We start from the raw sequence: 16665 nt of genomic DNA on the forward strand, positions 1-16665 counted from the left end.
CTATAAATACCGTGTGTGGTCCTTCTCTATGATGTCTCACATTTGACTTTAATTTATATACTCAAGAGTCATGTCAAAAGCATTATATATCATGTGGATTTGTTTTTCAATGATGACTAATAATTGTTTCACTATTTTCACATTCAAAAAAAGACTAATAATTGTTTGACTTTATACTAGGACATACCTAGTAATAGTATCTCAAGGACTCCATCTCATCAGTACTGTATTTTGGTCTACAAAAGAACTGGTTATTCATTTTCTGAAACAGAACAACAAAGAAATTAAGTTACCTTTCTTTATATTTTTGCCTCGTTATTCCTAGTTGAATCCCACACATTATGTTATCTTCCTTCATGTTTTACTAAATTGTGTTATTTAAACACACTTTTAGACACCGTACCTAAGACCGCATAGCTCTATCTATCACTTGAATTACGTAAATACTCGAGCACAAAGGAAAGTTGTGTAATTTCTTGTGTCCATAATTCCTAATATACCATACTTCTATTATCTAACTAGTCGAACAATCAGCAACTTCGTCACCTTAACATGTCAATCCTCTCGAGCATGTGTTTGATATCAAAAGAATGTAGACAAACAGAAGAACCTAAAATCTTAAATTTTATCAAAGCAAGTTTGTCATTTTAGACACAAGTTTAAACTTATGATAGATTGTTTCTTTTTTCGACATAACCTAAGATAGTTTGTTGGTACAAGGATAACATGGCCTTGGTACGCATGAATCTACTGAGAAAGAAACACAGCAACATTTTAAGTTAAAAATGCTTTAAACCCTAATACATAGGTTACAATATAGTTATACAGCATCTGAGCAATAACAATGGCCTAATCCCATAACACTAGTAATAAGAATAAGACAGAGATAGATATAAAAACAAGGAGAGTTTTACCATCACCAAAGTTTGATTAGTTCACTTTAAAGGCCTCTCTCTACTTCATGATTAAAACTATTCACAAGCCAACTTGGTGTCAAAGCTGCTTAAACATATTGCAAAAGCTTGGAATGCAGATAAAGGATATCGATAATCCATGGTAAACATATCTTTCCCAACTTTGCCGAATTGCAGAATAATCTTATCATGTTCTGGTGGTGCTGGTTGAGATGGTGTCGGCGCCCCAGCAGGTGGTTGGGTGGAAGCAATCAACTGAAAGTTTTTAACAGATGCAACAGTTACTCGTCCCCGGAAATTAAGGCACCAGCACTGTAATTGTTCATGCCATCTTGGCGGCTTGTTTTTCAGAACCAAAGGTCTCATCTTGCCGTCATCATCCTCATTACAGGATCCCCCAATCTCAGAAAACCGTGCACTGCTGAACTCGATGGAATGATCTAGAGACTTCGAAAATGAGATGCTCCGGAATGAGTCCTCCAGGGAACGGTGAATTAGCTCTGGCTGTCCGGGAACGGAGCCGCCCGCATCAAGTGCCGAATTTGGTATTGAATGCATAATGCAATGCATCTTCCTTGGGCCTCGAGTTCCGAGCACATTTAGTTCATATGTTACCTGAGCTATGTTGTAACTCCCAGATGGGACCTTTGGCGATACCTTTTTAGAAAATCTACGGCTCGTCTTCCCAGTCCCCGGAGGGCATATATGGGCAGAAGTGCAGGGAGGCTGTGTATCATATATGATGAACTTTGTTCCAAGGAAGTTTGATCTGGTGTATCAAAATAATAACAAATAATCTTGCAAGTGAGAAGACAGATATAAAATAGAACAGAAAAAACTCAGCAAATGGTCTTGGAAGATATGAATAGCAAACAAGGAATATCTGCATCACATAAGTGGAAAAATATTCATGGAATAAGAACCCTAGACTATTTATTACCTCCGATAATAACAGTTACAACACATTTTTGTATAATTATAGTTTCATGCATCTAAACATATGACAATAAAAGAAGTACTTAATCTTAAACCAACTGAAATTCTAGCAACTTTGCAAGATCATTGATTCTTCTGTTTTACTTCTGGGAGTTGGAATTCGTTTTGATATTCGGAACTCGGAATCATAACTCATAGTAGTTTCAACAGTATATTTTTATAGACACCGAAAAGAAGTTTTTAACATAGTAGATGAGAGAAGGACCAACATTTGCAAGTAGTAAATTTACCTCAGTTTTCCAATGTAAGTATTACTTGATCTAGAGATGTTGTCAGCATCCATTGAAATAACATACTCAGTGTAGGTTGTTCTCCTGGTCCTCTTAGCAGAGAGGAGGAATTTTCCATTTTCAACTAACAAAGCTGCAAAGTCAAAGTAAATAAAATTGAAACAGGAACAAAACTAAAACGAGTTCATGATGCTGTAAAAAACTTCCCTAGCATCAAAACTTTAGAGGTAATGTTGCTAAAATAATTAATATAAAACGACAAAACAGACCATTAAGCCTTTCCCCCTGACATAATGGATATCAAACAAAGAATATCCAAGACTCCTAGAATCAATCACAAAGGGAAATAAATATTCATGGAATAACAACAGTTATAGAAACATCTCATTTTCATGCATCGGCGCAAGTCACACTATTACCAGTGTCATCCAAAGTAGATCTCAAATTAAACATCGATGCATACATCTTCACGTGCAGCCACAAACAACATATGCACAAATATTCATATAGCAGTAACTTAAAAAACCTAAACTGTTTGAATTTTGAAACATTACATAAGAACAAATCTACACAATCACACCAGAAGCATTTGAACATAAAACCATATAAACCCACTAGGTAACTAGGTGTAAGCGAAAGAGTGTTTACCAGGGCTCAGACAAAGGAATAGGTGGTATGTTAAGTTAGATTTATCTCTTTTGATAAAGCATTGAATGATTCCATCTCGTGGCCCTGGCTGAAAAGTGAAACGAACGAGAAAGTCAGCATGTTGCTACCTTATCAACTATCATTGTTATTTCAACATAAATGTGATTGATTCTTAATAAAAAAAAGTGAGATAATCTGCAACTAACCTGCTTCAGGGACACGGGGAACGTTAGTTTGCCGCAGAACTCTGGGCTCCTAACGATGTCCTTGCACATATTCCTCCAAGACTGGCAAACAGAAGCACATGCAACTACATGCTTTCTTGAAGGCCATGTATTCTCACTCTCCTCTAGTCGCCGAATAACATCAAATAGTAATTCCGGGGGTAAGTTCGCCCAGCAGCTATTTTGAATTACAAGAGGCTGATCATGCAAATCCTGTACAGAACCATGAGACTTTCCTCTATGATGATGGCCAGTAAGTTTGACATCAAAGCTACGCCTAGATAAGCTCCCAAAACTATCACGAACGTCACGAACTATGCTACGGAAAGACATTCCGTAGTAGGACCCCAAGAATAAGTATCTCTTTTGTGAACTTCTGATGGACTATAACCAACCAGTACAAGCATATGCTGCCATCAAAGAAGAGTATTAGTTCAACAGTCACATTATTATAGTTGAATCTAGCTATTACTGTTCATTTTCCTACCAAAATACTATCTAAAAACTAAGAACCAAATCACAAAGCTTAAGATATTTCAATATTTACATGCAATCCAGTTTATGCATCCTGGCCATGAATCAAATGCAAAAAATATTTAAACATTTTAAGTTAGTGTAGATTACTGAAGTAAAGTTTGCATTGTTTTGCTTCTACTTAGGGGGAAAAAACCATAATTTTGTTACATTACAAATCTTAATTAGATTTTATATTGTTTATGGAACACCTTACAAGGCAAATAAATTATTACAATAAATCTTGCAAAATTTATCACATATTTACCAACTAAAGTTGCATATATCAAAGGGAAAAAAATCACTTGTAAATTTCTTTCTTTTAACTATCATCGTTAACACATGTAAGATAAGCATAATGTAAGGGATGAAGGAAGAGAAACTACCTCCTAAAACTTGCTAGTTAATGTAAGTTGACCAAAACTCCTAAGCTAGATCACAAAGCACCCTTTATCTGCAAAACACAATTACATCAAATTATTATCAAGAAATCCCAAATCACACAATCTTGATAAGGATTTCATCATACAAACAGTTGAATAAATTTGCATCATTACTATGATTACAAATTTCAACCAAAAACCTAAAAATTAGATTTTTAAAAGCTGAAAAATACATAAAAAAATTATGTTGGTAATTTCAATAGAAACCCAGTTGACCAAAGGCTTCAGATTTGAAGAAAAACTTCACAAATAGTTTAAATGGAAGAAGAAAAAAAACTTTGGATTTGGAAGATGAACTTACCCAGAATAAATAGATCTAAAGAAACCTTGTATTGTATTGTATGAAGCTGAGATGAAAGATACAAACTTGAAACAAAGCAGAAAGATAAAAGCTTTAGGTCAGAAAATGCTAACATACTCAGTTTCTTACACCTCCCTCATCATCTCTCTCTCTCTCTCTCTTCTCACTCCGGACTCAAAAATTTCATTCAATCTAGTTCATAAAACTAAATGTAAAAGCATGAATCAAGTTCATTTATGTTATTATTTTACTATGAATTTAAAATATTAAATTTGTTTCTTTCAAAAAAAATATATTAAATGTGTTGGTCAAAAATGATAATTAATGTAAAATATTTTATTTGCTTTAAATGTAGTCACTCTGGTCTTAAATGTAAGCAATTTTTCACTTTTTAGATACATTTGAAATCGAAGGGAGTATTAGTCAAAAAATAATAATAAATGTAAAATATTTTCCTTCAAAAAGTTAATGTAAAATATTTTATTTCATTTAAATTTTCTTCACGTAAAGTATTCATAATCGAGAGGTGTGAGACATTAAACATAATTATATTTAGACAAACAAAATGACAAAGTTATTAGAAACTCACACTCGCAACACCTGACTTAACAATTTCAGTATTTTTATCAGTTGAGTTAAACCTTATCAAAAATGTGATATATTTTTTAATTAAGACTCAAACGTTAATTTGTTACATTATAATAATCTACTAACATTTCCATTATACATATCATACTTGATGTTTAGATATATATAATTGGTATACAGAATCGATAAACTCTTATATCATTTGAATTTCAGACCTTACATATATTATACTCCCTCCGTCCCAAATTGTATGTCATTTTTAAAAAAATATTTGTCTCAAATTGTATGTCACTTTAGAATACCAATGAAACATTAATGTTATTTTTCTTATTATATCCTTAACTATTTATTACTCTTTCATTTTTCAATTCTTTCATTTATCTTTCTCATATCATTTAATAAGGATAATTTTATAAAACAACTCATAATATCTCTTTCCCACACAATATTAATTACATTTCTTAATATTTGTGAAATGTCTAAAACATCATACAATTTGGGACGGAGAGAATAATATGCATTGTTCCTACTAACTAAGTTAAATTTATGAGAACAAAATATTAATAATATAATGATAATGGTATAATCATGTTAGTAATAAAGTGTTTTAAGTAACGTATCCACCTGTTGTCCACCACCAAAACAAAATCCTGTCGAAAAGGTTGCGGCGATCTACAAGGAATGCAAAATGTCATGCATTATTTGCATCCTTTTTATTTTCAGACATATTTTCGAAAAATTTGATAACTATTTTCTCGGCGTTTTTCTTCTCTTTTTTGAGGAATTTCTTTTAGAAGTGTATGTAAAGTGTGGTTTGAGTATCACTTCCAATTTGAAAAAACTTTTACCAATTATTTTCCTTTTATTTTTTTTTCCAAAGTTTCTTTAATTATATATATATATATATATATATATATATATATATATATATATATATATAAATTAATATTTTTAGTCTTTAATTTATTAAAATTAAGACTATTTACTTTTTTTATTGAATAAAGACTATATTTACTTTTAAAACTATCACTAATAATATTTAAATGATTTTTTTAACTTATTGAATTAAAAAGTAATGTAACTTTTGCAATAAGTGAGACTCATAATTTAGAAATTAATTCAATAGATGAGTATGAATTGATGTACTTGAGTTAAAAATATTAATAAAATAAAAAATATTTTTTTATATAAACAAATATTACTTTTCAGTCCTTAAAAAAATATTACTTTTTAGATTCATCAATAATCGATATTTTTTTTTGTCAAGTAGACTAGTTATTAGAATTCACCTTATAAGATGAATACAGTGATACTGTGTTTCACTTGTTCTTTGGCCGCAATGTTTTTGGGTCTGTCTGGTACTTGGTTTGTCACTGGCTTGGCATCTCTGTTGTCTTTCCGGGTTCGATTACAGATCATTTTCTTCAGTTTAGTCACATGGCGGGAATGTCGCGATCTTCACATCCTCACCTAAAGGTTATCTGGCTAGCGTCTGTGTGGGCTTTATGGAAGGAAAGGAATAATCGTATCTTTAAAAATGCGATAACTGATCCTTCCATTATTCTTGATAAAATTAAGCTAAATTCCTTTTTATGGTTATCATCGAGTCATGCTCCTATAGCTTTTTGTTATCATGACTGGTGGCGGCATCCTCTTCTGTATATGTGTGTGACATAATTACTTGTAATTTTATTTTGTTTTGGTGGGTGGCGACCTTATCTTAGGGGCCACATTTTGTATCAGATTTTGAGTGATTCACCACTTTTAGCACGCCTTGTGCGGGGTGAATCATCTTCCATTTGAGCAATATATTTCATTTTGATTTGTTCACAAAAAAAAAACTTGTTATAAAGATGAGAGACTACCAAATAAAAGAGAAATTTTGTTTTGACACGAAATGAAATGAGAGAGGTTGAAACTACACTTAACTCACATTAGTAAGCATAATCATTGCTATCTAATTACACCTCATTCTAAGTACTCCATCCGTCTCAAAATAAGGTTTGTTCATGATTTGTAAGAAAAATGATTAATTATGTTGATTTCAGTGGTAAAATTAGTAACATTTACTAAAATATCCTTATTAATTGTAGTTAAGTTGGATGAAATTCAATAAATATGAGTATAATACATATTAGCTTGAAATTAAGTCTTATATGTACATGGAACCAACATGTTCAACATGGACATGTAAATATTGCCAAAGGGTGGAAAACCGCTCTCTTCACTCGTTTTCATTCCCACTTATTTCCCTAGATCAAAACAAAATGTAAGTATATATCCAAGCACTCGCATGGCTTCTTTCCAATGAGCTTTTAAAGGTTCTTGCATGAACGTACGTACTGGATGAGTATGTGGACCAAGTATGTCATTTCAGGATGAGTGATGGTTAATAAGTCATTTCATTAGTCTTAGGTGTACAAGCAAGCATCATGCATTCATCTTGAATGTCCAAGTTGTATTTTTGTTAACACTGTTTGAAACCTTATATTGAAAGTTCCTAGGTAAAGTTAGAAATGGGAGATATATACCTTAAATGAAGAGGAGCTAGAGTTTGATGTCTTGCATGAAGGGTTTATGTTTTCTAAATGGAAATAATAATCCTTAAGGTGGCTAGGTGGTTGTTGCATTCTATGACACTTTGTACTTTCACTTATTCTATAGTTAAGCTTGTTGGCCCTTACGCAATCTAAGTATCGCATTAATTTATATATGAATTCATACTACCCTCCATAAATAAAACATCTCTCAAAGTTATATCTCCCACTGGTTCAACCAACAGTACACTACTCTCCCTACAAGATAATTATGGGAAAATTACTTCAATGCAATCTAAGTTTCGCATTAATTTAAGAGTTACAATGTCCCCTGTTGGTTGGATAACCAATTAAGTGCTCGCTTTTGGACTTAGTCACATATTTGCGTTTCTTTCCTTTTTAGGAGAATATGATTTTCCTTGATTTAATATTCACTTCTATCTCCTTTTTCGTTAACAAATCATGATTCTTCTCTATGAATGTGATTGAAAACACGACGAAGATAGGGCTTTGCTTCAATTTTTTAGGAATGTGCTTGCTTCAAAGTTGAAGATGATTGACTTATACATACAAATCGCCATCTTACGGTGCTGGTTTTTTTTTTTATACCATCGTTAAAACCAAAGCTTTGTCTTTGCATGGAGAATCGTTCTTATTGAACGTGCCCACATTCAATAATTATCACCCTTATTGCAACAACAATAGGTGTTCTTGGATTATCCGAGAAATTGAGATGGTGTGCAGGATTAAGAGTGGCCTTATCCGTTTCATTGTGCATGGAATCGACCAATTTTGGTGCCATTCTAACATTCAATATGGATTTAATTAAACTGAGAAATCTAATAATTATATATAATTAAATCAACATAATGAAATATAATAAATTCATATTTTGAATGCTTTAAGAGGATATTCACTAATTTATCCTCCAACAAAAGTTCTAAATGGTCCAACCAATAAATAAATAGTATGTCAAACAAACATTGCAAAATAATTAATTAAATGAAAAGTATCGTGGACTCCACTTAAGAATGAGATGCTGTGAGATCCAGGGTCCTATAAGACCCCTACAAATATTCTCCTTAATAGGAATACATATTAAGTACCAAATGTTAAATGGTTAAGGCATCGCCATTGAATATGTTATTAGGGTACAAGTTAATTAGCATGACTCAATAAAATAAAGATATACAATTTATGCGTAGTGTAACATATAAAGTTAATGTGTCACATCATATCCTTTAACGACATAATATAACGGAAAAACCAATTATGACATTATTTAATTTCGAAAGAGTAGAGACTATTTTGTCATAATTTTCAAAAGACAAAATGTGTGACCCTATAATTTTCGGATAGCACTTCTGTGACTTTGAGTTTGGTAACTTTAGTGATTTGTCTCTATCTCTCTCTTAACCAATAATTCTCTCTCATTAAAATAATTTATTTTAATCACTCATCTATCATTTTTTTCTTGTCTAAAGTCACCAAACTCAAAGTCACTTAAGTACTACCCATAATTTTGAGGGGGTACTACCCATAATTTTGAGGGACAAAATGACTATTTACTTGAAGTCTAATTTAGGATGAAAACCAATAATCACGGGTGTAATTGTTCATAAAGCTACTTTGACAAATGACTTGGACTCAAAAAGTTTGGAGCCTCCTTTTTGTACCATTCTCCTCGTTGATTCCCTTTTTTCATAAGAATGTTACTTTTTCCACCTATCTCTTTCCTAGTGCGTTCTATTTTTTTTTTTTCAATTTTTTCCTTGGTTCGGATTTCGTTTTTCGAATTGGATTGTCAGAATTTTTCAGATATTTTCTGATTAGAAAATCCGGAATAATATTTTACCAGAACTTTTTGCAATTTTTAAACTTTACAAATCGTAAAATAAAATACGAATAAAATAAAAAACAGAAATAAAAAGACACAAACATACATTTTATTAATATATAAACAATACATTACAATAATTTTCAAGCTTTTTAAGCTTATTACATAAGATCCTAAATATATTTCTAATCTCCTAAGAGCCTAATTCTAATCTCATAAGATCCTAACCACTGCTATGTGATAGGACATAGCAGCAGGTTCCCTATTGGAGGAAAACCGGAGGAGGAGGGAAGAGGAGGGCGGGAAGAAGAAAACAATGCCCCAGAGGGAGGTGGGGGGTGCTCAAACTTATGCCCAGACAGACCAAGTTAAGAACCACACTGACCCACATGACCCACAAATGAACCGCACTTTGTTGCAGCGCGGTTCCATCCTCATTTACCGTTCATACAAACCTTGAAAGTTTTCAACGAGGCCCTTATCTATGAAAGGCCAACGATGGAAAACCATGGTTGTAGAAGGAAGAAGAGGAGGATAGGGTGGGAGAGGATGGTGTGAGAAATGGTTGGGTTTGGAAGGCTATTGATAGGCAGAGGTGGGTCAAAAACGGTTGGGAGGCCATAAATGCAGTCAAAAAACGTGGTAAAATACGTTTTTTTGACTTGACCGACAAAAACTTGTGGTGCAGACCACCGGCCTTGACTGATGCATTCCGGAATATAAAATCCGGAATGCACATCTGTTTCCGGAATATATTTTTCGGATTAATGCGATAATGGTGAACGAGGGAAAAGTTGGCCCTTCTTGGAGGGCTAAGGACGTTCCGGAATGTAAAATCCAGAAAGCTTCAACATTGGATTCTTTTGAAAGAGAGCCATTAAATGTGGGTTTGGACGGTTACAACCACTAACACGTTTTCATTGACTTTATTAATGACCTAGGACTTGTTTTAAGCTATAAATAGGCTTCCATCTTCGACAAATACCTGCATTCTTCACTTCACATCTTTTCTTCCATTTTCTTCAAATATTTTTAGTTTTTTAGGGGTGTTGGTGGTGTCATGGTCATTGTTGACCGTTCATATGAACCCTGCAATAATATTGCAGCTTGTGTGAGGTTGATATAACAGTCAATAGAAACCTTTGACATCAAAGAAAGACACAGAAAAGCACATAACATCTGGTCTGAATTTATTTTTTCTTCCAGAAATCACTAACAATCTGATACGAATTATGTATTCCCGACCAGAGCTATTTTAATAAATTTTACAGGGTGCGTAAGAAGGCAGCAGGGTGGAAAAAGTAATAGTCTTTTAATAATAATGTGTTGAATTTTCGTACTACTGCTAGAGAGTCCTTTAGATCAAATTTGATTAATGCCAGTAGTTACTACTGGTAGTTGGAGTTCTCATGTGAAAGTTTGACTTTGTTGACCCTCGCTCAGCTATAATTAAGGAAGCTTCACACATGTTTTTGCTACTTAGTGTACCTTACATGTTTCTTTACGTTGAATTTTAGTAGCTGTAGTATTTTTGTTATCTTCATAGTATATATAATTGTTGAAAAAAAAAAATAGAATAGTCTGTATGATGATTTTAAATTTTGTTATTTAATTATTGTGAGCATAATTCAATCGATGGAGCATAACTCAATCGATGATACATTATATATAATAATTAGAATTGAGGTTCAAATTTTAAATTATCCACTTATTTACTTTAATGGGAAGATGTAAAATCAAATTTTATTCGTCATTGATTATATAGAAGATGTGAAGAGAGAGAGCAAATTATGAGAATAAGTAAACAATATTGTTGAAAAAGATGAGTTTTTTGAGTAACATTATAAAAGAGATTAATGTTGGTCTTTTTTTTCTTTATAATTTAGGATAAGAAAATAAATTTTTTTACTTGTAATTTGAGACCGAGGGAGTGTTTTCTTATCCCACATTTTTTTTTTTTATCTTCAAGTGATAGCGCACGGCTAATTCGTGCCCTCATTATGAGATCAAGACCTCATATAAACCCCCAACAACTTTTTGTTTTCGGTCAATATCTCCCTTCAATTCATGAATCTAATAATGATGGTGTATGATCTGCTTCATGCTTTGGATCATGAGATTATAAACCGAACTAGTGTTTCTTCTACTTTAATCTTAAAGTTTGAGATCAAATTGTTAAGTTGGATCGTTTTTATGGTAAAAGTGTTGATTTAGTTGTAAAAGTTTAACATTGAGCGATTTGAATCTTCTAAAACCAGCAACACAACACAAGCATCTCCATTATTATTATTATTATTATTACATAAGCAACTCAATCTTACTAAATCCTTACCTCCTAGCCAACCGTAAGCTCTCCAACACACTCCAATATATATATAAGCATTACATTTAAGCAATTACTACTTATTACAAGTAATAATATATTGATATCAGGCTCAGCGTTATGAACAAGTAAGTAAGTAATTCTACATTCAACCAAGTTTTAATTAGAAGGTACTAGTACTACAACAACAACCAGCAAACATTTATTTCAATACTAATAATAATAACTAAGAAGCACTGAGCTGAGACAGATAGTTGACAAGTTGTTGGTGAATTATTCAATTCAATCCATGCCTTTCTCAAACATAGAATCTGCAAAATAAAATAAAAAAATACATAAATAAAAAGATTGTCTGAACCCAGGTTCGAACTGGGGACCTCTAGTGTGTGAGACTAGCGTGATAACCGACTACACCACCCAGACCTTGTTGTTAATGAAAGAAGAAAAAGAAATAGTAATGTTAATTACCTGGACCGCATCTAATAGAGCACTTGCGCTCACACCTTGCGGTAAGCCTTGCTGTATGTCACATACATATATATATATATATAATAAATAAGTATGAAATATAAGGGAAAGTAAAAGGATGATAATTGAGAAGAAGAGTGACTAACAATCTCTTTGAACACAGCCAGTTTGGCAACCATCAAGGCAATCAAAAGCGTCAGGAACAACGCTATCCATTTGAGAAAATATCACAAATAAAACCATCATAGCAAACACAGTCTTCTTCATCTTCATCTTCATCATCATCATCTTCACTAACTTTACTTTCTCTTTCTCTTTGATTGTTTGTTTAGTAGATATTTATTGATGGTACTTTAAAGAAATGACCATAATAATCTGGAGAAACTACGGAAATGCCAAAGTCATAAATGCACAGCTATCCAAAATAGAAGCACCATGTCCATGTGGAAGTAATTGCATAGTTGCCTACATCTTATCCTAAGCCGCCTATATTCATTCATTTTATTTATTGCCCAAATTTGAGAAAAGGATTCCCTTACGTTATTTATTTATTTATTTATTTTATTTTTTTTTGTGATTGGTTGGTTTTCATGTTCTTCATTGTTCTCTTTAATTTTTTTTAATCAGACGACACTTTGTTCGAAAGATGAACTTTAACTTTATTTTAAGTGCAACATTTTTTTTTTTGTAAAACTTATCTTTCAATAATTTTCAAAATACGATAACATAGATTCTAATTGTTTTATAGCAGCGTCAATACACATAGACTTCTTTCCATCATTATCACAACATTCATATAATTTCAACCGAGCCAATCTTCTTTGGGGACATTGAAATCTAATGTTTTTAATACTCTTAATTCGACTTTCCAAATCTTATTTTTTTCTGCGTTTTAGGTTTTACTTTTAAATTTTATGTTTTGGCAAATGAAATGATGAGGTTGTGAAAAGGAAATTCTTCTAAGTTGCAAAAAGAAACGGTGAAGGGCTGCTGGGCTGATAAATTTTGGGCCCTCAACGTGATCTTTGCTTTATGCACCACATATAAAACATTGGTATTTTGGTCTTACTACAGTTTGGATGAACTAAAAGCTTTAGAATTTTACTCATTTCGTCCTTAATTATACGTCCTGTTTGAAGAAAATTTGTGTCAGTTTTAAAGCAATTTACTAAGTTTTTTTATTTATCGTATCTTTCAAACATATAATCATTTTTATTAAATGCATGTACAAAAAGTAAGAGATGCTACTTGGGGGGTGGAGGGGCGATATAAGAAAAATAAGAGACCATTGATGTGAACGAATAATTTAGCCTTTTTTTTTTCTTTTACATTTTCGAATCCATCACCCTTAGAAGAAGAAAAATACAATTGAAATCTGTAGATTGTACATGTAGTTCATTAGTTGACTAGGATATTGAAAGAAATAATTAAAGACAAAAGCATTAGCGAACAAATTAAACTAATCTGTACTGTTAAAAAAATGCTCTCTGCAACTTCATTTCGTCCGGTGCACTTCAATAAAATATATTAAACACATTAAGTAGTAGATCATTTTACTACCTCTGCACCCCCAATACTATTAATTTCTCCATTTTTTGACAAATTATCAACATGTAATTTATCATGATCATCTACCATTGGTGTCGACATAACAACAACTTGTATAGCTTCAGCTTCTTGAGTGTTTTTTGATGGCACCAACTGAGCAATCCTTTTCATCTCTTTACTCTTACCCCACAAAACCATGTACAACCCACACACAATCAGCACTGCTCCAATTGCACTATACAACAAAACAAAATTATGATCAATATAACCATTATATTAAGTAGGATTAGGATGTTATATTAATAGTGTACCGTCCCTAATTATAATATCCTTTAAAAAGGTATCGACAAATTTTTAGATGTATTTAAAAACTTAATATAAAAACATTGTCTTAGAAGAAGTCACACATTCAATTTTTTTGAATTGTTTAATATGTGATCGTAGAACATAAGTTAACATAACCCTATATTTATTAGTTAGATGAATACTTACTTTCCTATATTAAAAATAAATAAATTACCTTCCTAAGTATAATTTTTCGTCCAACATCAAAGAAGCGACAATAGTCACAAATAATAACATTAGAGGGTTGAAGACAGATGCAAATAAAGGTCCCCTCATCTTTATGCACCACGAAGTCACAATAACCACTAATCCAGAGGCAACAACCCCCTACAATATTAAAATCAAACATCAAATCAATATTATCAATTCATACATGAAATTTATATAGAATTTTCAACTGTTGATTTAAATAAAGAAGAGTATATATACCGAGTAAGCAACGGCTAGTAGCCTGATATTCCAACCCAACTTCCATTGGCTCCAATCTCTTTCAACACAAAGACCAAAAGCAGTGGCTTGTATTGCTCCCATTGTAGACATTAAAGCTGTACTTGAGTAATGACTTGGATATTCTTTGCTCATCTTAGCCTATTCCAAGAGCCAAAACATGTCAATTAAACAACATTTTCATACATAGTGCATGATACACTAAAATGCAAAGAACCTAAATTTAGCCAAATTAAGAAGCTACACATGCTTATAAAATACAAATGATTTATTCACAAAACAAAAAAGGGTAATAAACGAGCTCTTATAGCTTACCTGAATAATGAGCCATAAAGCAAAAGAGAAGCAACTTGCCACTGCACACAGAACACCCAACCATTTACTACCAAAGTCAGCATGAACTGATGCCACGTGGCTATTTTGGTGTTGATGATGTGGATGCATAAGGTTTATGTGGAATGGCCAGATATTAATTTCTAAACCTTTGAGAAATATCAACATCATTGCCCCACCAATTCCAATCAATGTTCCTAACACTTTGGCCTTTCCAGCTGCTGCCCTCAAATTTAATCTTTCGAAACTATATATATGTACAAAGTTTGAAGTAAAATATTAAACCTATGTAAGGTAATAATAGGGTTATTAAGAGATTCTAATTGCATGAAAATGGTGATGATTAATTAATTAATTACCCGCATGAGATGGCCATGATAAAGGTGATGGCTGGAATCAGGTTGTAGATTGCTGATGCAAATGTTGCTGATGTTAAAGCCAAGGCCTCATAGAAAAGGTTTTGAAATAAACTTCCCCTGCAACATTCATTACATAACTAAAATTACCAGTTTGATTTATTATTCATATTTAACTACCTTATATAACATACATATATATATATATATATATATATATATATATATATATATATATATATAGTTATTACACGTTCATTGAAAGTTACAAGTATATGTTTATGGATCATGCTAATTTGTGCCCTAACATGTGCCCTAAGGACACAAGTTAGTATTTCCCTATGTTTATTTAATTTAAATAACATACCCAAACAAGCCACAAAGAAATGCCATGAAAAGTACCCTCCAAGTCAGCTTTGGCCTCTTATTCCTTAATAGAAGAAAACAAAACAAAAACCATTTAATTAATTATATGTAGTTAAATAATATGTTAATTATTTGATCTTCTTATAAGCAATTATAATTTAGAAATTAACAGAAGGAGCTGCTAGTATACATAAAATAAACATAATTATAGATATATATTGAACCTTTCAGAAATGAGAGCAAGGGGAACGGTGAAAGCAGAACCAAAAGCAAGACGGTAAGCAGTGGCAACTTTAACAGTCATTCCATCATTGATGGCAAGTTTGTAAAGCACATTGACAGCAGCATATGCAATTTGAACCAACACCATAAGAATCACTGGTTTCAAACCATGTACTCCATTCCATACCCCTTTCATCGTTCTCTATGTATATAATATTGGAGACAAATCAAGAACAATGAAATTGGAAGCAATATAGAGAAGTGTGAAGGTGTATGAAATATATATCCTCCACCAAATCAAAGGGGTTATTTATAGTTGCTTGTAGAGGGGGATATATTCATATTTGAAGATTCAGATTCCAAAAAGAATGATTGGATGATAGTTATTTAAAAATGATATAAAGATTAATATTAAAAAGTACTTGAATGCAATTTTAATCAACTATTCTATCTTATTTTCAACTTAAATCTACGGTCAAACTACAATTTTAATCCCTCAATTTTTAAATTATACGAGATTTCCCCATCTATGTATCTGGGGTTGATTTCGTATAATGTGAATAGTGAGATATTTAATTGAATTGATGACATGTAAACTAATTATTAAGTAAGAATTTATTTGAATAATGTCTCTCTTTCATTAATATTTTTTGGTAGATAGAAGAAATGATAAAGTCATTGGTAACTTGCACAACATTAGTGGAGGAGCCGGTTACAACACTCGATCTAACAATTTTGACATTTTTACAAGTTGAGCTAAGACTTATAAAGGTCTTTTATATAAAATTATTTGTTAAATGACAATCTATCTACACACTAGTGATCAACCTTGTCACATTGACATCACATTTTCCATATCATCAAAATATATAGAATGGAGAAAAAGTTAGATGTTTAAAAACTGAAGGACCAAAAACCGTGTGAATTTAGAAATAGGAGGAACATTAAATTTAAAGGATTAAGCTTATAAAAGATATTTACATGGCACACACTATATATATATATATATATATATATTACTTGTTG

The 16665-nt window shown here is 32.0% G+C and overlaps 2 protein-coding genes and 1 non-coding gene across 3 annotated transcripts; all 3 read right to left on the reverse strand.

Annotated features, from left to right (window-relative positions):
- Positions 1–658: 658 nt before the first annotated feature.
- On the reverse strand, positions 659–4481 carry LOC11434330 (tubby-like F-box protein 8). Its single transcript, XM_003593063.4, has 6 exons — positions 4270–4481; positions 3912–3979; positions 2995–3422; positions 2789–2876; positions 2141–2273; positions 659–1683 (listed from the first exon to the last, which is right to left on the reverse strand). The coding sequence occupies exons 3-6, from the start codon at positions 3343–3345 to the stop codon at positions 972–974; spliced, it is 1284 nt and encodes a 427-aa protein (XP_003593111.1). The 5' UTR covers positions 3346–3422; positions 3912–3979; positions 4270–4481; the 3' UTR covers positions 659–971.
- Positions 4482–11903: 7422 nt separating this feature from the next.
- On the reverse strand, positions 11904–11977 carry TRNAV-CAC (transfer RNA valine (anticodon CAC)). Its single transcript has one exon. It is a non-coding gene; the product is annotated as a tRNA-Val (tRNA).
- Positions 11978–13291: 1314 nt separating this feature from the next.
- Positions 13292–15925, reverse strand: LOC11432540 (WAT1-related protein At1g68170). The gene is made up of 7 exons (XM_003593066.4): positions 15642–15925; positions 15419–15481; positions 15055–15171; positions 14678–14942; positions 14345–14503; positions 14091–14242; positions 13292–13805 (listed from the first exon to the last, which is right to left on the reverse strand). The coding sequence occupies exons 1-7, from the start codon at positions 15833–15835 to the stop codon at positions 13571–13573; spliced, it is 1185 nt and encodes a 394-aa protein (XP_003593114.1). The 5' UTR covers positions 15836–15925; the 3' UTR covers positions 13292–13570.
- Positions 15926–16665: the final 740 nt, after the last annotated feature.

The sequence above is a fragment of the Medicago truncatula genome, chromosome 2 (assembly GCF_003473485.1).
Source record: "Medicago truncatula cultivar Jemalong A17 chromosome 2, MtrunA17r5.0-ANR, whole genome shotgun sequence".
Lineage (NCBI taxonomy): Eukaryota > Viridiplantae > Streptophyta > Magnoliopsida > Fabales > Fabaceae > Medicago > Medicago truncatula.